This window comes from Balearica regulorum, chromosome 1, assembly GCF_011004875.1.
Source record: "Balearica regulorum gibbericeps isolate bBalReg1 chromosome 1, bBalReg1.pri, whole genome shotgun sequence".
Lineage (NCBI taxonomy): Eukaryota > Metazoa > Chordata > Aves > Gruiformes > Gruidae > Balearica > Balearica regulorum.
The window spans coordinates 159,260,535-159,283,323 of NC_046184.1; the positions used below are offsets into that span (position 1 = coordinate 159,260,535).

A 22,789-nucleotide genomic window follows, 5' to 3' on the forward strand; every position below is an offset into this window, starting at 1 on the left:
CTGCATGGTAAATTCAGCTCCCCCATGTGCTGGTTTTGGCTGGGATGGAGTTACCTTTCTTCATAGTGGCTACTATGGGGCTATGGTTTGGATTTGTGATGAAAACAGTGTTGATAACACAGGGATGTTTTAGTTACTGTGAGCAGTGCTTACACAGAGCCAAGGCCTTTTCTGCTCCTCACACCACCCCACCAGCGAGGAGGCTGGGGGTGCACAAGGAGTTGGGAGGGGACACAGCTGGGACAGCTGACCCCAACTGACCAAAGGGATATCCCATACCTTATGGCATCATGCTCAGCACAGAAAGCTGGGGGGAAAAGGAGGAAGGGGGGGGGACGTTCAGAGTGATGGCGTTTGTCTTCCCAAGTAACGATTACATGTGACAGAGCCCTGCTTTCCTGGAGATGGCTGAACACCTGCCTGCCATGGGGAAGAGGAGAATGAATTCCTTTACTTTGCTTGCGTGCACAGCTTTCGCTTTACCTATTAAACTGTCTTTATCCCAACCCACAAGTTTTCTCACTTTCACTCTTCCAACTCTCTCCTCCATCCCACTGTGGTGTGGGAGTGAGCAAGCAGCTGTGTGGGGCTTAGCTGCTGGCTGGGGTTAAATCATGACACCCTGTTATTTGCATAGAGCCTTAAACAAATACTAGGAAATTTGGCAGAGATTCAAAATATCGATTGCAGGCTAATATTAGATTTACATGCAATGAATAAACTGGACCCAGATACTGTAAGATACAATAGGGACAAAGGAAAGACTTTTGTCTTACAAGAGTCCTCGGTGTTCCCTGTCTGTAGTACTTGTATGTTAACTCTGGTAGCTGTATGACTTGCTGATGCATAGCAATTTTTCTATAGTTTATTCTAATTCTCATACTTCTCCTAAATGTCATTTACAACATAAGACTTAATGTGGGATTAATAGTAAAACGTCTCCTCTCGACCCATATATCTCTCTAGCAAAAAAACCAAGTATGCCTAAAAAAACTTGACACAGGAAATGCACAAGAGACACAATCGAAGAAAAGATGGAGAAGATAAATATGGCAGTAAAAGGAAAAGATGACTAGAAGGAACAAATGAAGTATCAGGAAAAAGATTTGACATGGCATACAACAAAGTAATACAAGCCTTTGGTGATGAAGACAGGAGGACTGAACTTCATGTATAAGGCAATAAATCCTATCAAAAGAGACAACACAGAAGCAGAACATTTTAAAGACAGCATGGTTGAACACATATTCTGGAGTCCATGAAAGGCATCTGGAAAGAGGAACTGAAACCAGTTTTAGTTAAGAGACAAATGCACAGGCAAGGGTTTCAGCTGTGGGAACAAAAAAAGTATGGAACGCAAGTAAAAGCCAACTGAGCGCACGATGACAGCACTTAGAGCCCCACGCCGGCTTCCTACCTGCTTCAAAGCACTGCGCAGTGTGTTAAGTTTGACCTCTGACATGGTCTGAGAGTTGGCCTTTCCCTCATTGATGGTCCTAGCACTAGAGAGATTTTAGCTCACAGACAGCCAAAATGCAATGAAACGGAAAAGTAAAATATTAGAGTTATTTCATCGGTTTGTGAATTTAATTACATATCCTACTGTTTACTCATTTTTTGTCACATGTTCCACTGCTTTAACAATGGGAAAACAAAATTCACGAAACTAATTTACAGGAATCTCTTTATTTGAACTTAGGATACAACCCACAGTAATTACGAGCAGTTTGTGGCAATATTTTCACTATTTAGGACAGGAAGTGAAAAATACCAAACGCATCTAAAATTGCATTAGGGATTTGTGCAGACAGAAGGTAATTACACAAAGTGGACTTTGGCCAAGACTCTCAGAATATGAAGCGATCTCAGAACCTTGTGGAAATCACCATGGGATCTTTAATGATAAGTGGGCTAAATCTTTGTTTCAAATTGTCCTAAAAAACCAATGCCTTCTCTAACAGCATGTTGTCCCTTTGCTACATGGATTGACAGCACCATCGTACTCCAAAATTAGATGGCACATCCTACACTACAGCACACAACTAGAAAAACAAAAACAAAAAAACCCCAGAAACCCCAAAGCATAGCCATTTAAAAAATAGACCAGGAGCAGACATCTCAAGTGTTTCACATGCACAGAATTACTTGCTTCCCCCTCTAATTTATTTCAGATTAGTAAGAGATCTCCGTATTTTAGGTCAGTGCTATGACAATGGAATGATGCCAACGTAACCTTCATTTTCTTAATTAGCATTTAACAAGAAGTTTGTCCTCCTCTAGAAATATTTCCTTCCATAAGGAAGGATAACCTTGAACAGAAGACAAAACTAAGCCAAGGAGAGGAAAAAAATGAAACTGAAGCTCCTGATATATTTACATGCCTTTAAAATATATTTGTTTACATACCCTTAAAATTTAAGTAAAATAGATCTGAGTGAAAAATGACTTCATCTCCCAGAAGCAAGCACAGCACTGTATCTGTATTCATAACTACTCCAGGGAAAACCAACCACAAAGAAAGTCCCTCTTTTACATGTGCTTCCTACCACGGAGCATGTGCTTGTGTAACTCATTGTTTATCTAGTCCAGAAACAAAAATGCCACGAAAAAGCAATCACAAGGCAGATGGCCAGTTTCACTAATCTGACCTTATTTCTTCCAAGTAAATCTAGTCAACTGTTACAACAGTGATGCCCTAAATAATCCACCGTTCCTATAATACTTAGATTTGCATATTTAGGTTAGAAATGCCTGGCATCGCTGGATCAAGATTTTCCTCCCAGTAAAACAATGCATTTTCATAAATTCTACTCCAGAGACCATGCCGATTCTTAAACCAGAGGTGTCCACGCACTGAAAACCTCAGTGGAAGCACGCCCGCAAAACATTCTTACCAACGCTCACCTCTATAGCTGAAATGCGTTTGGAAGCTTCCTTTTACTCTACTTAAACCCGACCGTAAAGAGTGACAAATGCAAAGATTCTCTCTGTAGCCGCCCCCATGATAACAGATGACAAGATGCAGCACAAGCTTCATCTCTTGCTAATTAAACGAATCAATTAAGAGACTATTGTTGCAACTGTGTAACTGCTGTTCTATAGTGGCAATAACAACCCCACGGGGAGGTCTTTTACTACATTAAAATGCTGTCCTCCACAACTCCATTTGATATTATTAGAAACAGTTATTTGCGTCTTGCTGTCATATTAGTAGCAAAGGCAAATTATGGAAATATGCAGACCAGAATGGTCCCAGTATGAGATCAGGTTTGGTTTTCAGCCTCCAAGGGAACAATTGCTGAAATTCCAAAGTTCCCTAAAGTTCTCTAATGGAACTGATAAATCTATCAGCACAGCATCCATTTAGATTCTAGGTAAGGGTCACATATTTGCATACTTTCCTGCTAAGCTGATACAATTCAACTAGATAAATTATCATATTAAGTTTACCCTCCTGAGTTAAACTGATGGAGTTCAAAATTGTTTTCGATGGTTGTCATTAATCGCTGTTACATCCTAAATGCTCACTTTGAAATCTAATTGTGCTGGTGTACCAAGGGTCATATTAATAGCATTTTTAATGTTAAATCTTTGTAAAACATGTTTATTTTACTGATATTACCACTGAAGCCTAGAAGACTAATGAGAAACAAAGTATATTTATTATCAATAAAAACTTCATTTAAAATTTACATTCAGAGACTTAAATTAGCTTTACTAACTTCATCATGCCTTTGTTTCATTAAGATCCCTGGTTAAGCTTCAAAACCATATAAATTAATACCTCCTAAATAGTTCCTGGGTACATGCCAAAGTTGCAGCCATCAAAAAGCTGTTTAAAAACATGGGCTACACATATGTTTATTACTTGGCAGTAGGCATCATCTTCAGAAGAAAACACTAGATCTTCACTATGATGTAACAGTCTTGATACAGTTAAAAAACCCCCAACAATACTTCTTTGGCCAAACAAAGCAACTAATAATTATTTCGACATTGGTATATCTTAGTCTTAATCACTTGAGTTGCACTTGGGTAACCTGTCCACTTGCGTTCCAAGAAGTAACAGGCTAATCAATCAAGTTCAGTCCTTGTCCTTAAAGCATTACCAAGCTCAATAAGAAAGAAACTGGTTAAATGAAGTATGGAAAATCAGAAATCCTTATTTTTCCATTTGCTTATTTCTGAGGGATAAGGGGCATAATTTATTATAAGCAAAGACTACTATACTACAGATAGCACATGCACTGCAGAATCCAACATTAAGGACGTTCATGGGAACTCTGACCTACTTGTGATGCTATCACACTTTTTTTTGCCTCTGCAAATTAAAACCTTAATTGAAAACAGAAGAAAAGACCAAGATTAAAAATGAACAAATAAAAAGCAAAACATTAGAATTTAAATGTAACAGCTCATTTCCAGTCTGGTTTTGTGAGAAAGCAAGGCTTGCAATTCAGATTTCTGCCTCTCAATCCCCATCCTCACCCTATTCCAGCTAATGATCCCATTTGCACTTGCATACACTATATTAACCTGCTGATCAATTTCAACCAAATTTGAAGAAAAGGTAGATAGGTCCAACTCCCTAGAAGTATTGTAGAGACCGTAACAATGTTTCCAGAAATTTTCTAAATCATGGGCTGCGATAAGGAAACAAGAGACCTAAATCCATGCTCCAGCTGAGGGAAATTTGGCAGCAGCCAACTGGCCAGCCAACAAGCACATATCCAGCTTCACCTTGACACCACCACCTTTCGCTCAAGGAGGTCTCAGGCAAAGACTACAAGAAGTTGTTCTGTGGGAACTTGTGGCACTTCTGGTTTCTTTTAAGTCACAAGAGCAAAACTCAGAAAGAAATCCAAGTGCTTTCTTATTTCTCTTTCCAAAGGAATCCTGAACAAGATTCCCAAAATAATCTAAGTGATTTTAGGACATGGCTTTTGGTAATACCGGTATATCTAAATCTTTCAGTTGCTTTTGAGTTTGCCCCCAATGGACAGCTTTAATATATTCACTATAGCTTCTGCTTTAAAGCATACAAATATCTAACAGAGTTGAAATGAGAACAGCATATACAGCTGCGTGGTTCCACACGAACATCCCCATCACATGAGCTGGAACAATTCTCACTGAGCAGTCCTAATGATGGGCCAAAGTATCACTACTTTCACAAGTGAAATCCTTGTTGCGTGAATTACCCACTTTCTGCAGAATACTGCAGCAGCTAGTAGCCATTCTCAGGATTCTCACCACCCATGTTCAAAAGGGACTTGCAAAACTTCATGCTTCCAGAAGCAACTGTGCTTTTTTTTTCCTTCTGCACTACGGAAATGCTGATGATGATAGCTCTACTACTAGAAGCACTGTGGTTCACAATGCCTCTGAAGCTGAGTGGAAAGGAAAAAAAAAAAACAACTATACAACAGTAGAATTCCCTTTAGATCAGCAGGGACCCTAATCTTAAGGCTTGTGAAAAGGAAGAGTAAAAAAAAAAACATTTTAAAAAAAAGACATTAGCTTTCAAAATAAACACCTACTGGACTATATTTATTTTCTTGTGGTTAATACTCTACATATTCCAATAAATACAACCTTTGTAACCTCTGCAGTTTTCGACCAATGTTTGAAAGTCTGCATAAATCTTCAGTATATAGTTTCAGAAGCATCACATAGAAAGAGAAAAGCAGAAAGAAAGAAAACCTGTTAAGAACTGCAATGATTTGTAAGGGTGAAAGAAGCAGGTTGTTAAACATTTGTGATTGTGAGCTATGTCAGATTCATAGAGTCAAAGCTTCCATCTTTATTGCTATTTAATTAGTCTTTGTAAGAATGCAGGGAGAAAGAAAAAAGGAGGAAGCTGTCTGGAAGTTGATGAGATTATATACAGACTGAAAAGTTCCAGGACAATTCATAAGCCTCAGTAATGGAACAGAAAGTTGGACGTTTGCTGTTGAAGTCATGGCAGGAGGGAGCAGGAAGAGGAATCAGCAGTGAGAAGCAAAGATGGTACACTGACTTATAGCACCTAGGGTTACCTTAGATACAGAAATGATTAATATGCAATAAGCCAGGAAGCAAAGGCAAAAATTTTGAGGAATGCCTTTTCTGTAAAGCTCTCCACTTCTGACTGATTTCATGAACAACATACATAACTAATAAGCCCAACTGTGTATGAATCATCCTTTTCCCAATCTATCTGGAAGCAGCTAAAGAACAAAGACATTAACACTGAGTGATCACTACTGTACTAGAACATATACCAACTATGCTAAAAAGCATGGCCAGGGCTTGATAGAGACTCGTTTTCCTGAATCTAGTGTTCTCAACCTGGAGTTTGCAGATCTGGTCATAGCAGTGGGTCTCTGGACTACTTTAAATGGGTCTGCAAAAAGGCTGAAGAACAGCAAGCATAGCATTAACGGGCTAGTAATAATCATACAAGAGCATAAGCCTCCACAGCAAAACTTCAGATGTTTTGTAAATCAAAGGTGGCAAAAAGAACCCCATCAGGGATGAGACTGAAGGAATGGAAAGATCTCCAGTGGGAAGGCTGAACCAAGAAACTCAGAAGAACCTAAAAATGGCTTGAATCTTAGGCCAGAGCAATTCCACTCTGTTCCACGTGGGTTCCTATATTGTGTTCACCACTGAAGGAACACTGTAAAGTACTACACTGAGCAACATGACTAACATCTGTCACAGAGGTCCTTTCGTCCTTCCCCAGAGGACAGAACTAACTGTTCTTCTCTATATTGCTGCTCTGATGTTAGAGAACAGATCAAAGAAATGGCACGAATTATGAGCAGAGGATAGCGAAATTTTCCACTGTGGCTGGGGACTTTTCACTGTCAGGGACTCTCTCTCTTGAGGAAAGCATTTGAGGAAAGCGTTCCACTGGACAGGGCATCACTGTCAAGCACAGCCTGCAACCCAAAGCTGACAATGACGTTATGGATGTCATGGAGCCAGGCCACTCACTATTTGAGCATACAGACAGTACGTATTTATTCAAAATTCTACGCAGAGGCCATTACACACAGTCTAGAATAAGTTTAATGCTTCCAATAATCTGCAGTTCTCTGTATATACTTGAAGCTTTCCTAGTGCTAATGACTGCCTGCCCAGATGTATTTCATTGCTGAAGTTCAGCTGACAGAGGTGTGAATAACCAGCAAATGATTGGGGCTGTCAGTGGGCCAGCAAAAAAACATTCCTCTCACATAAGAGAACAGAAGGTGGAGATACAACAGAAACTGGAACCTAACTCGAATGAGAAATGAAGAGTGGCTTTTGGTTCTCCAGAAGACTACTCAAACATACAAGGCTTTTCAACTGCAGAGTTGAAGCAGAAGCTCTGTGTACAGACCTTAATATTTCTCTATGGATCTTTATGTTTGTTAGAAACCTACTTCTCTGAGCTGCCTACACAGGAAACAACCCATAAAGGACTGCCTCCTTGTTTCCTGGCACTCTTGCTTTTGGGCATGGTTTTGGACATTAATTTGAAGCACAGATTATCTTGCTTCCTTTTTCTTTGTACAATATATAGCACAATGAGATTCCCTGGAGTCATGGTAATGCTATTAATAAAATACACTATCTGAATAATTCTAGCTTAAAGTGGCAGAATAGCAGGACTTCATCAGCACATGATATCTAGTCATGTCCACCAGAGAGGAACAACGAGTAAAAACTCGTATCGAGTCTCAATTACAGCAATAACCCATCATCTGTTCTGAAATAATTTAATCAGAACTCAAAATGCTATCATCCCAAGAAAATTAAATCTAATCAGTGCAGTCGTCTATTCCCCAACCATTTTGTACAGATAAAAAGTATATAAAAGTTGCTTGCTCCTCAGGCAGAAACATCCTTGTACATCCTCCAATAGCACGAATCCTACATCAGATCTGATACTCATAACCCTCTGCTGAAAAAACAATTCAGAGAAAATAAGCTAATGCCACTACAATTTGAAGAGAAATGCTCAAGTAGCAAAGAATTTCTACTCATGATCAGAAACAAAAATATTATTACAAATCCACGTAGACCCCCAAATGATGCTAACAGTGTGCACTCAAAGCTGTGATTTCACTGGGGAAAGCAACATGATTTTTCCTGTTCTCCTCCAAAACAACAGAAATATGCTGCTACACTGACAGAAACATTTGTCCAACTGTCCCCATGTTTATCATAAGTTATGCAGCAGAATTCATATTATAAACTGTTGTCTTTCTGCTCCAAAGTAGTTCTCTCTGTCCTTCACCTAGCTAACTGGGACAGCAAGGATGTCTCTAATAGAGAAGCATACCTTTCACTTCTCCTCTGAGTGTCAGCTGGCTTCCTGAAGCAGGAGCTTGTGTTTTATCAAAAACCAGCAGCAGAATTGTTTCTGCTGTCCAATGTAAAAAAAAAAAAAAAAAAATCAAACGAAGCCATTTATCGAAGCTGATGCCCTCCTGACAAGCCAGGGAGCTGTGCTCCTGATCAGCTGGTTCTAAAAATACGTTCTGATGGACAGGTCAGCAGTGTGTATGCTCAGTAGCACCACGCTGCCTGTCACCACTGAAGTGCCATCAACATTTGCCCCCATCAAAAGGAACATAGAATGCTCAAAGCTATCCCTAGCGTTTTCTACTACCAAAAAAAACCACCCAAACCCACAGAGCAATACTTCACAAGCTGTTTATTATGTTGGTAACAATATAGTATAATAATAATGAGCAACCAAGAGTTTCTTGCTGCTAAGTATTCTTTTTCAAACACTTACTGTTTTAATTGCACTTCTATGTTAGCAAAGGTTTAGTAAGAGATACCTAATGGTGAGCCCAAAATGTATTTCTAAGACCTTCATTCAAGATAAAATTCTTTTCTTTGACTGAACATTTACATTTGTGGGTGTGTACACATACACATGCAGGTACAGACATACAGACTGTATAGATCTGTATGTGTAGGTAAGTTGTAGAGGACATGATTGTAAGGAAAATCCATCCTTCCCTCCCCTTTACCTAAGCTGAGGGTATTAAGTTGAAATCAAAGAGCACAGAAGGATGTTAAAGGAGCAAAGGACAAATTAAACAAAGGAAAGGACTTGGGGAAAGAAGAAGGATGGTAGGCTAGAGGAACTGATAGGAACACAGGTGCAGGCTCTGGCTTGGATTCTGTGGGGAAACTAGTATCAGTGCAAACCCTGGGAAGCAGACTTCATTACTGTACTGCTTCTCTACCCTGCTTGCTGAAGTTCTCTCTCTGGGTTTGATCAGCAAGATGTGCATAGTTTATATTAAATAAAAATGGTGGATAGAGTACTGCAGGCTTTTCTTTTTAGTCCTCTTGAGAATTTTAGTGTAATCACATACTTGATTTCCCAAAATAGCTAGGACCCAATAAACACACATGAGCTAGTAGGATCTGATATATATTACAATCCATCAGCTGTTTCATCATCGATTTTTTAAAGCTAAAACCTCATCAATACTGTATCCTTTTTTGTCATCTTTTGCTGTTGCACAAAACTCAGCACAAGAGTTCTAGTAAGCAAGTGAGACCCCATGGCACTTCTAACATATGAATACAAAATATTTTCTTACCTAACTTAACAACAAATTTAATTTTTAACATCACTACATACTTAATCAGAATTTTCTCTGCTACAATACCCACTTACAGGTGATCAATTAAAATATTTTCAGTATTATCAAGCTGCATTTGTGTTTATATCTTATCTACTTGGAGTAATTATTTTCTTCTCGCACAAAGACTATCGGATCAGTCAGCTAGCAGCAATCTCGCATATACAAGATGCAACTCCAGAGCCGAAGCATCTTTACGAATACAATAGCGTAGAACAAAACTTTTATTTTATGTCTTATTTGGAACTGCTGCTCTGCTTGATACTGAATAAGACAAATAATGTATCGAGATATATTTATGGAAGCAAAAAAATATTAGGGGCACTTTTCATCTCTAAAAAACAACATGCACGTCTACAGGTATTCTTCTTAAGTTTACTCTTACTGTGTTACACCTCCCAAAAAATGGCTTCATAAAACTTGCAGAAGAACTAATCACAAGTAAGTAGAATGAAAGCATTCTCACATGCAATCTTAATCTACTTTTGTCCAAAACGTATAGTGCACAGATGTCAGGACTAAATTCTAAAGGGAACATTTCATTCCCAGGCTGTTCACTGTTAATGTCACTATAGGGAAACCTGTTGGCAGCAATCAGGACAACTTACTTTAGAGGATACTTCACTTTCATTTCATTTTCAGAACTATTTTTAGATGCATAAGGAACATGGAAAAATTAAATGACTGCATTTTAATCATGCAAATCATGGAAATCAATGCCACTTCAATCACATATATGTTTATAAGCATCCATCACCTAACACAAAACTTTATTCCTTTCTATATTAACATGACTGCTCAAGATAATAGCAGACAAAAAAAAAAATTACTGTGAGTGAATTCTGTCCAATGGTGTAAAATCTGATTAGGATTTTAAATGTACTTCTCTCCAACAAAGAAAATCTGGGGAGAACCACAGAACACTTTGCATTATTATACAGTCTTTTTATAAGGCAGTTACTAACCTGCCTCTGGGACGTTGAGAGTATGTGGTATGGTGCAGCAACAGAGATCAGAAAGTTGAGGTGGTGGTGAAGAGTGGGCTTGATCCTGATGTAGATCAAACCTGAGCACATTGCAATAGACTTACAACCAGTTACTCTTAAATCCCTTGTACATGAAACAGAGGCAGATTTGAATCAACTGAAATGTGGAATGTAGATACTGTGCACTGTGCTTTGAAAGTTAGCTTCAGAAATTTGCCTAAATTCAGCTGTTAAGCTCAGAATATTTACACATAATACTAACCTTGAGAAATACAAGCATAAATGTGCTGCCAGTGTCATTCAACTATTTTCTATTTAGATTATATCCTTCTACCAACATAACTTTTGACAATAGTTATACATACTTACCACTGTGCCAAGAAACTGAATGCTTGTATCTCCAGAGGCATTCCGAGAAAGTAGCTGGAAAAAAAAAAAAACAGATGTAAAAAAAACTATTAGAAGCTTCTCTGGAATTTGAATCCATTCCATTTTCTTTCTGTCACATCACTGTAAAGTAATCAAAACTCATCAAGTACACAAAACTACACATAAAACAGATAAAATATAACCACTGCCTTCAAGAATTTCAGTACTAAAAGTCTAATTCATACTTCAGCTCTCATTTTAGTTTTGTTTCAGTCAACTCAATAAAACTTATTTCTGAAGAACAATGACAACAAGTATGGTCAAGTACAACACAGAACAACCTTGGGCTTGCAGAAGGATGAATGTCATGAATAATGAGGCTTTCACCATCTAGAAGCACTTGTGATTTTGTATTCCCGTTACTCATATTTAGTATTATCTTCATTCTCTCCTAATGAGAGACATTTTAATCTCTTTTTAAAATGCAAACCTCCAATGATGCTACTTTGTAAACGGGGGGCGGGGGGGAAATGACCTTATGAAATGTCTGGTCACCTACTGGGGTTCAGGAGTTGATTGAAGTTATTAAACAATCTTCGAATATTTCATTATCAGTAAGCCACATGACAATGCAAAGGAAAATATGTTATTGATTTAACACAGTATTATCCATACTCTAAACATGCAAAACGCACAAAGAATTCTTTCCTCTTGTGAATTGTCTCCTCCTTCAACGTGAAGTTTCTTTCCCTTTTTCTTCCTGCTGTCAAATTACAGCACATATAGACCCAAAATCAGGGCCTTAATGACAGAACACAACCCTAATACACAATGCCAGGCATACATACAAGTATAGTAGCACAGATTTGAGAAGGTGAGTATAAACTGCAAACAAAGAGCTGCAAGAAGTTCTTCCACATTTTAAAGACAACGAATCCTAGGAACAGGGCTGCAAATCATCTTGAGAGATCTTCTAGTCTGGTACCCCTGGCAGACTCAAAACACACCAGTGTCACTCCTAAAAAATGTGTGTCTATAACCCATTCTTAAAATCTTTCCAATGCAGAGATTTCATGACCTCCCTGAGCAATTTATCCCACTGTTCAGTATCCTGATCATTAGGAAGGATTTTTTCCCTAATATGTGCCTAAAATAACCCTTACTGCAACTGCAGCACATTAGTTCTCCTCTTTTTCATCACAGACAGGAAACACAGATTATTCCCTTTCTTTTTACAGCTACCTACAAGCATGTGAAGAGCCATTATCACAGCTCCCTTTAGTCTTGTCTTCTCCAGACTAAGTGAGAAAGTGCTATACAACAATAGCTAGATATCCCCCGAAACAATTTTAATAGCAATAAATTAAATCCTGGTCCCTTTTCAATAACGGTGCATATTCCTCAGCTACATTTTATGAAGTAATAATTACTACAGCACAAACATGCTTATTTTTTGACTTAACAGGTCACACACTGACACTGCAATCTGTACAATCATATGAAAACAAAGGATGATGTGCCAAAGCCTGACATATTTCAACAATAATGATTAATAGAATGGAAAATATGGGAAATAAAATTTCATACAAAACCTGACGTTTACTTTTATAAAGGAAACAGGAATATACACTTTTCCCACAGTCTAGGATAAACACAATCAGGTTTTGGAAACCACAAAGAAGAACAAAGTACCGGCTGCCTACAATGAATGAGCCACATGCCAAAACAAACAAGTCCCAACCACTTGATAAGCTGTCAGAAAATGGCAAGCCGAAAAAAATTAAAGGATTTAATTTCTTTTTTTCCTGGAATGCCCTCCACCCTTGTTAGAGTTCTGTCACTTATTGTACTACCCTTTTGTCCACTTTCAAGGGTCATTAGAGACCTTTTCATGTCCTAATAAAAATTCCATTTTTTTGGCTAATCTCCCTGTCACACAGAAAAACACAACTTAAAAAACAAAACAAAACAAAAAAGAAAAATAGAGCCCTTTTGTCATTTTCTTTAAAGGCTTTCAAAGTAAAGCCAGGTATCTTGACAACTTGACTTATTTTTCACAACTGAAAACCAAATCATGAAAGTATTTCCTCACACAGATTCTCTTTACTCACAACTAAACTAGCATAATCAAGCCCTTTCAAAAATAATTTAATATCCAATTTAATAAACCCAAATATACACATATATCAAGAAGGCACCTTCTAAAGCCACAGTGTCAAGACAAGGCAGAGAAATAAGCAGCCTTTTTCCTGCTCTGACGCTGTTGAAGTGCACTGGTATCACAGTATAGTAAATCCTCACTGCTACTGTTTGCTGTGTCTAAAGTACACAGCATTGCATTCAGTTGTCGATAGCATTAAGAGTTGGTAAAAGCACTAAAATCCATCTCTTGAATTAACAGCCGGGGGCGGGAAATAAATAATGAGGAAAGTGAGGAAAACAGTTAACAAACAGAGGAGAAAGAAATTTCCCTTCTGGGTATATTTCAAAAAAATAAAAACAAGAAAGAAAGGTAGAGGAATTCTCCAAGTCACAAAACATATGTTACATCAAGACCAAAAAGAGAACTGCCAAGCTTTTGAGAACCATGTTACAAAAGAAGTCAGCACATTATCATAATTAATGTTTCAAATTACAGTTGTAAATAAATTTCAGCTGTTAGATGTGATTAGATTTTTTGAAGCATATTGAAAGGAGTTATTTCTGTTCCACTGTTGGGCTTCTGTTTCTGGGATTTGTAAATGTAATTGATGTTTTCAAGAAAATGAAAGGACATGGTTAACAATTATTCTTTTATTTTCCACCTCTTTAGAAAAAGGACCAGTCTCCAATTTCTCTTGTAAAGTTAGATATTTACATATTCTATACCTCATAATAGATGGTTTCATATTGCATGTGATAGCAGGAAAGTAATCAAATAGAGGTAACAAAAGAGAATAGCTAATTATATGCATTGTCATTGTTTTCCTAATAAATTGCAAATTATTTACTAGGAGGTTTACACTGAAAAGCAAGGGAAGTCTACCATTTGAACAAAGACAAAACACTACACTATGTTTACCTGCCAATACAGTAAAATTACATTGTTGGCATCAATTACGTGATCGTACACATAACCAATGCTTTTCTGGTTGACTCAACCGATAGAGCTTCAGACTAACTTAATTAGCATAATATGAGTTAAAAGTATAAATTTTTTCCCTATGAGAAAGTAACAAGCTAAATCAAATCTGAAAAAAAACCGATCACAACTTCAAAAAATCCATCTGCAGTCTCAAAGCTGTCAAATGGGTGTGAGTGTAACATAAATATTATATGTATTTTTACACACACAGGTTACAGTATGCTATACCGCATATGCTATGTATATACAAACAAAACGCTTATGCACGCATGTAAAAATAGACAAGTGTATGCAATCATACAAAATGTGTTTGATCTTAAGTGTATGCTATACCACAGTGATTTCACAAATAATCATTTTAATCTGTAAATCCCAGTAAATTACCAGAGGTTAGTGTGATATGACTTTAAATTCTTCTGCTTTGCCATAGAAAATTATTTCCACTTAGTTGGGTATCAATGATCTATTCATCATAAGATGCAGTAGGGTTACAATCAGCTTTGCATTAAGCCTGCAGTGGATGAACACTTGCAGATAAAAATGCTAACAACCTTTACATGAAGAAGGATAAAGAAGCCCAGCCAAACATAAAATATATATTATTGAAAGAGATTCTAAACCAACATAGACATTATCAGAAGACAGCAAGATCTCAGTGTATTTTCCACAAATCTTCTAGTATCTTGGGCTCTCCAAGCTACCGGAGGGGAGCAGCTGCAGGGAAGGAATGATACCAAAACAAAGAAACTCCAACAGACCAAAAGCAATTTTTTTTTGCTTTGCTTGCAAATGAAAAAGTAACATGTCAAATCAAAATGAATGTGAACTGGCAAAGGAAATCATATATATATATATATATATGATGTTTCCCAAACACATTTATCTTGAACTACTATACACTGCTTTTATTTGTTGAAAGCTGGAGACCATTTGTTACAGTAAATGTACAGATTGTCACTTGGCCAACGCTTTCTGAAACTTTTTCAAGCCATGGCATGACTACCTTAACAGTCAGACAACATGTATCAGACTATACAGAAAAAAAAAAAAAAAGCGCTCAGAAAACCTACAGATAGGCTATAGAGAAAATTTTGAGTGAAACGTAGTTTCCCAGCATGGTGCTGTTTTTCAGAATGCAGAAGTTCTTGTAGCCCCTATGGCTTCATTTCAAATTCATTTACCAGAAATTCTGAACATCTTATGCCATGAATTTCAAATGGAGAATGCTATCCACTTTTTGGCCAATATTTATAAATTCTTGAAGATTCAACCTAGCAAAATACAGGCCAGAATCATCCCCAGACAGGTTTAATTAAAAAACAAATTATTCCCACAACAGGGAAGTCAGGGGGAAAAAAACGTACAAAGTTATAGCAGATTCATCTGCTAGTACCTCATCTATGAGATTTCGTGAGGGTGCTTGGACATCTAGAAAGCTCCATCATCCGTCTATGTCACTCTCCATCTTTGGAGTCCCATGGCTGGGTCAGAGAGGAAGAGAAAGCTGCAGAAGTAGCTGTGAAACCCTGAAGTCATCATCTTGTCAAAACATGAGGATTGGTTTGACTTGGTCAAACTCTTTTTCCCCCTCTCCTCCTAGAACTTTTGCATAAAGCAGAAGTTCATTCCAGCACTCCCTTTCCACTGTGTAAAATCCCAGTCTAGGGATGTGACCCCAGACTAGCAATGTATTTGAGCTTCCTGGTCACGGAGAGTTAGAGACTGTCTACACAGCGCTATACGTTCAGACTTGTGCAGCCTCACAAACCTTTCTGCTTAGAGAATAATTCTACTTTTGTCACAATTTTAGTCTTCTCCACTGGTGGTGCCGTCCTTTCCTTCTCTTCATGCGTTAACCTACAGATAGAAACATAGCTCGATTTTGTGTGCTGCTCTACCCTTAGCCATTATCAGGTTTAGATCACACTTTACAGAAAATAAATCCTCAGTTAGCTGTTCTTCCTCAGGGCACGTCCACATTTTCCAGGTTCTCACAAGGGCAGCAGTCACTCAGTGGGGAACGAGATGATCAAGTCCTGCTGTATATGAAGCATTTTGATATGTGAACGATGTCCAAGACTGGCATAAATAGTACTATGCCAAAGTGGTCTTTCCCTTTACAAGGGATTCTGCCAGGATGCTGAGATACTAGCCTCCCCTGTTGCAAGCTCTCTCAGTCCTTTCCTAGGGACTAAACGGAATCTGTTCCCAAATAGTACAAATACAGATGTTCAACACAGCGTGAATGGCTTACAGGGCATCAGTCCACACAGAGAAGTTACACCTGCACCTTTGTAAGGGGCTGAGGCACCATATTACTACTTTTAAAAGGAGAACCATTCTCTGAATGCCTGGGATTTAATTACAGTAGATGGCTTAGGAATTCCTGTCCTCCTATAAACAGAAAAACGGAAACAAAGATCCTTCCCAGTATTTCTTTAGGTGATACCCAACGTTACTACCACTTGTTACTTCTTTCTGCCAAGCTTCAGACATGCGTATGTTTAATATTAGTACCACTGCAGTATTGCTATTTTATATACATAGAGCACCTTCTAAGAATGCCCATATGCTTCTTTAAAACAAACAAGAAAAACCCACCAAAAACCCCACAGGAAAGACTGTTTATTTGGTGTTAGTAAAGAATGAATCTAAAAGACATTTACTCCAGCCCAACATTTCCAGCTATTCACAATAATGAAGAGTTTAGTCCTCCCTGTGAACTTCTAAATTTTTGCTGTTACTACATTAAATCACAAACCAACGAAGATTTTTAGAAACACCACCCATGTTTTGACATGCTGCAATATGTTTTGCTCTTTGCAGGTAATATGCTGCCATGTGATTCTAGATCTGATAATGTTTATGACTGCCCTGAGACAGACTCTTTAGAGGATCCATAGTCCTTTCTCGCTCTTTGATGTCCCTCCTCTTCCTTCCCCTTTGCTCACTGAATGTGTTACCATATTCAAGTGAACCATTTCTTGTCTTTCAAGGTTTAGTTATCATAAAATTATAACATCTGTCAACAACTGAATACAGTGCTTTGGTCTTTGGACACACATAGAATCCTTATAGTTATTCATCTTGAATATTGCCTGTCATTAAAATTTATAGCTCCTTTGGGGAAAAAAAATGGCATAAGATACTGTGACAACTAACATTATTTGATTAACCCCTTGAGTAGCACAGGATATTACTAATCCCATTAGGTTAAAGAAAGGCAGAAGTATGTTATTTGTAGATAGAGTTTTATTGTGGGAGACCTCTCTGAAAAAGTGGACAATATAAATTCCAGAGGGATTGATTTGGCATAGCAGTTGATCATTCATTTCCTTCCCAGCTGAAAAGAAAAATCATTTTCACAAAGAATCAGTAAGGGTGGTGGTATGTGCTTTTTGCTTCTGCTCAATTAGAAAAAAAGAGCAGCAATAATCTGTAATTTCATGATCTTTTATGTCCTTGAATTTCCTGCTTCCCTTCACACATTCTCCATCCAAACCATGGACAAGAATGTGGAGTCAGCCTTGAGTTAAACTGATTTCACACAAATTGCAGCTCACTCATGAGATTCAGGTACTTGCTATTTAAAGCACACATTAATACAAATACTCTGGTAAAGGATAACCGATACTTTTAAAGGCTTCATGACTCAGGAGCTAGGCATGCTGCTGTCATAAGCATACATGTATCCAGGGCTTATTTTAAAAAGTAATAATTTAAAAAATTTTGACAAACATCCACGTCAATGAAGCCATAATAGCGATATTTGTTTCAATATGCATTACCGGCAATTACACCAAGAAGCAGTAAAAGGCCAGCTTTTATACACCTTCCCTTTCCCTATAACCCTTGGAAGTAAAGGAAGTCTCAGTCCTTCCTTAGATCACCCATGATTGAACTATGAAATCTAAGTGATACAATCACTGATTTTCTCATACATAATCTTTCACAAACTCAGCAAGTTGAATTATCTAATAATTATCTAAAGCAGCTCACTCGGGTCTTTCCAAGTACACCTAGGAGATACGCATTGAATGTATGCTGATCAAGTTTCAGAATCCTTCTATGACTTTTCTCTGCTTGTGTGTCTGATCCTTTGGGAAGGATCCGCCTCCACTCACAAGAACAACTTGCCAAAGGCAAGGACTTCAATATCTGTGCTCTAGAATGTGGTACAGCTTCCAAGTTTCCTGGTAAAGCCTCCTTGCCAAGAGGAGGCTTTTCCTTGCCCACTTGTTTTCCCTTCCCCAGCTATTACCGACCAGAAGTGGTAATTCAATAGGCACATCAGCTCCATGCTTGGTTTTGGCCAAAAAAGCCAAAGGAAACATTTGACATTATTTATGAGAACAGATAACAAATCAGTGAACATCATTAAGTTATGGTAGAAGTCTAAGTTTTGCCCATGCTTTTAACACTGAGCACAGTTCCTACAGCTCGGAAAGAAGGTAACAGAAATGGAAGATATTCAGAGAGCAACATAGACATAAAGACAGGTTTCTCTGCAAAGAACAGCTCTGCACCACTGAAGAGAGGCCATTGAGTGAGGATACAAGCAGCATGGACACAGTGGGTAAGGATCAACGGCTCACAGTTTCTTCTACTACAGGAACTAGGAGGAATTCATATGAAGTTAAAGGACACTGCCACAGCAATTATTGGGCAATGATAAGGCCACAACAAGTAACTTGCCAAAATCTATGGTTCTCTCTGTGCAACTGCAGGGAAAGAAGTAACAACAATCCCAGTGACCTGAGCAACAGATATTAATTCTTTCCAAAAAAGATTTAGAAGCCTGATACACAGCAAGACATACTACACTGTATGCAACAGGCTTTTGTATTTCTCTTCTACCTGGGATATTTGAAGACAAGTACTTGTTTGTACTTGTCTCAAATGCCAGGAGAGTGTCAAGTGAGGCGATAAAAATCAGTTTCTCTGTATCATATCCACTGATCATTTTTGGAGTTTCAAGGCTGAGCTCTGTTTTCTCAGATGACTGTGGTTGGATGAGCAAACTGGAAAACACGGGCAGCCTGCGTTTCTGTACTGCTAAATAAAGGAGAGCCATGGACTGATGCCTGGTCCCAAAGCCAAATGGCAACGACTGTCTGAGTCCCACTGCTTGGGTCTATAGAGCAATGGTATAAATCTATACCAGATTTGTCTAGCTCAGCCATTACTGGAACAGGCTGAAACAAAGCCAGAGAGCAAGCTACTGATTAATGAATACGGGCCATCAGGAATCCAGTGCTGGGGCTCACACTCTGGCTTTTCCTTACCCAGCAGAATAGCTATCTGGATTTAGTATATGCAAATGTCTGCCATGTTTGCAAATCATTGCGTGCCCCACTTCTAGAGACAATCTAGCAAAAATAATTCAGAAATCCTGGGTAAATGACAACAGTGTGTGTGCAGTAATTGCACAGCACTAAAAGAACAAACTGCGAGCAGTCTTCATGTACACTGCTCACTAAAGCTTCCCAAAATAATTCTCAGGGTTTAAGAAAATAAGTGTGCTGAAGTAATGGTAATCATTATCACAGATTACATCTGAGATCTCAAAACAGTAAAAATATATATATAGGTAATTTTTCTAAAAAAATAAGGAAAAAAAATCACACATTTGAAAAAAGTCTCCACAGGGTTGAAGGAAATGAATACTTGGGCATAGGCTTTGTTCTCCTGTCAGACATTTCCCAGAATGTCAGACGTTTCCCAGGAACAAAGGCTTCATAACCTACAGCATTTTCGTTTCTGTTCTTATAAACCAAAATAATAATCAAAAGAAACATTGTATCAGAGAAGCACTTAAATTGGTCATAACCCAGGATGTAGGATATACTCCTCCTGCTGCAATTGTTGATGCAATAAATAAATTAAATCAAAAAATTAGTAAGTGATGCTATCACTGAATTCCCTGTAACACTAAGTAGAGAAAACTCCACTGATAAATCTTCATCTATTTTGTTCACAATGAGATTGATGATTTCAGCTTTACAGGATCATATTCTTGTTTAGTAACTTCATTAGTCTCTTAATTACACCTTGCTGTAACTGATAAAGACCTTTTCACTGTAGAGTTTGAGATGTCCAGAGTCACAGAACAGTTGGGCTGGAAGAGACCTCTGGAAATCAGATAGTCATATTCCCTGTTCAAAGCAAGGCTTATGTCAAAGTAGTATTGAGCTGCTCAGGACCTTGTCCAGTTGAGTTCTGTCTACATCCTTCAGAGCTTCAGTTCAGCCAAGACCAATCCTCTGAAAGCCAGGAAATACAAAGAGAAGGCATAGCCACTGCTGTTGTAAAATTGCTTTACTGAAGCTGCCAAAAGCCACCAAGAGTTTTCCAGGCTCCAGGCAGAATGTCTGCGCTACCCTTTGGAGGGTGGGAGGTTTCATTACAGCAAGATACCAGAGCTGTGAAACCAGCGTGGGCTGACAACACGCCAGTGGAAAGGTTGTGTGCGTGTGATATGACAAAGAGGTACAAAAGTGTTGGCAAAAGATGGTGACAAATAATTCATTCTAGCTCAGAATCCTTTTGCTATAGGGAATTGTCTGCAAGTAAATGGTATATAAGGTTGGGTTGAGTGTTTGATGATGGGATTAATGAAAGCAGAGCATTTAACAGCACTAAGGAGTTGCAAAATTTGTCCATGTGGTGTTGCCATAGAGCAGCCTCAGAATTTGAACGGTCAGTGGGGTGTTTTTTGAGAAATTGCCCAAACACAAGTAGTGCCAAACCAAAGAGGGCTTGAGGATCTCCTACAAGCTTTTTTTTCCCTTGGGCAACCTGCTCTCTCTGCAGATACCTGATCTTCCTGCGCAGTGTCCTAGCAGAAGGCACCTACTTGCAACCTGACTGTAGCAAGGACAGGCTTACAGTTAGGTGCAAGTCTATCTGCTGGACTTCATGGATTCATTGATTTATCTTGAGGTCCCCTTGGATTCTGGTTCACATGAGGGAATGAAAGGAGATGTTCAGCTCTATGGAAAAGGCAGCTTATTCCCTTCTCTCCTTCCACCCGCTCCCCATTTCATACACACAGGAAGAGAAAGAGGTCATAGACAACGACTTCTGCAGGCACAGGGCTCACTGAAAGCCATCTTACTTGTACATGGGAGCAGAACTAGAGGGACAGAAATGCTCTCATTGTCCCAAAATATGCCTGCTGCCTTTCTTCCAACTGTTGTTACTTTCCAGGATACCATTCTGAACCCCCACTCTCCCTTCCAGGTTCTACTTGAGTTCTTGAGGTTCTTTCCCACAACTCAACCAACTTCCTCTTTTCTACTCGCTCTTCAGAGGAATCATTAAAGCACCTCATTTGTTTGTTTGTTTTTACTCTAAATATTGCCTGAAAGGCTACATCATATTCAAATGAGATTTTATAGATAAATGTATTTTAAATAAGTATTTTCAATTACTAACAGCCAACCCCTTCAAATCTGAATCCTCAGGAAGACATACTGCAACTGCCTGCCTATCGTTACTTCTCTGATTATCAGCAAAGGCAGATTCCGAATTCAAAATAACTAGGTGTAAGTCAGATTCTCAGTCACTAGCGTCTCTGGAAACAGGTAGGGGAAACCATTTTGGCAAAGTATTTCTGCATACAAAAATTTCATTTGCTTGGTGAACAAAACCCTACACTTCACAATGCGTTAAAGTCAGCCTCTCCAAGTGAGAAGTAGAGTCTAGTTGCAGAGCGTAGAAAATGCTGAGAAACTGAGATTAGCTGAGGAATTACTGAAAACAGCAACAACAAAAAACCCATGACGGAATCTGCGTACAAGAAATGCTACAGGATCTGCCCACACTCTCATCCCTGGAAGTTGTATCTCAGAAATATCTTGTTCAAGTGATCCCAAGTTTTCATCAGTTCATCACCTTCTATAGCATCCTATGGATTTCACAGTAACCCAACGCAGCACAAAGATTTCAGAGCCCCTTACGCTGCAGCCGAACGGGCCTGCAGTGTACACCCCAGGGTTTTGGTCCCTCTATCATCTGGGGACCTGGCCAGGCACTCCGCAGTGCCCATCTGCTGCACACAGATGGGCTTCCTTGCAAAGGAAACAAAAGCGGGAGGGAGGGGGCTGCCACGCATCCTAGTTATGCCCTGACATGCCCTAGACAGACTGTGACCAGGGCATATACCTCTCCTCGGGTGCTCAGATGTATTCCCAGGTCCCGTACTCTCAAAACAGTCTTAGAAAACCTGGGTTTTAAACTCATAGGCCTTCTTAACTCTCTGCCAGAATTGGTGCTCTGCTTTGCTCTAATACGCATTGAGCCTTCAGCAGAGGAGTGGAAATACAGGAGCATGCTTAATTACTTGTTTTTAAATGTGCGACAGATATGCAACTATTTGAATGTCTAGACTATAATTTACATAAATACATTTTAAACCACAACATTTTAAAATTATTTATTTCCTGCTTCTGTGCTTAAGTGCTTTGCTGGATTGGGGCCAGACTGCGGGATCAAGCTGAAGGTGCATAAATCAAACCTTCAAAGAAATATAATGTTCACAAAGACTGTATTTGGTTGAGCAAATTTAGAAGAATGAAACCAACTATGAAGAGAAATTAGATTGGCTGAAAATTAATAAAGCACAGCTGGAATTATTCGATTCATCCATATTTGTTGCTTAAATGGCTCTA

At 38.6% G+C, this 22,789-nt stretch overlaps 1 protein-coding gene across 2 annotated transcripts in view; it reads right to left on the reverse strand.

Moving 5' to 3' along the window:
- The window catches only part of PCCA (propionyl-CoA carboxylase subunit alpha), a 302,667-nt gene that overhangs the window by 49,504 nt on the left and 230,374 nt on the right, over positions 1-22,789 (reverse strand). For both annotated transcript variants that reach the window (XR_012833141.1, XM_075740848.1), the window contains exon 21: positions 10,994-11,047. Coding sequence is in view for 1 of the 2 variants with exons in the window: in XM_075740848.1 (XP_075596963.1) it covers positions 10,994-11,047 (54 nt within the window). In the remaining variant the exon portion in view is untranslated. The remainder of the gene's footprint in view (positions 1-10,993; positions 11,048-22,789) is intronic.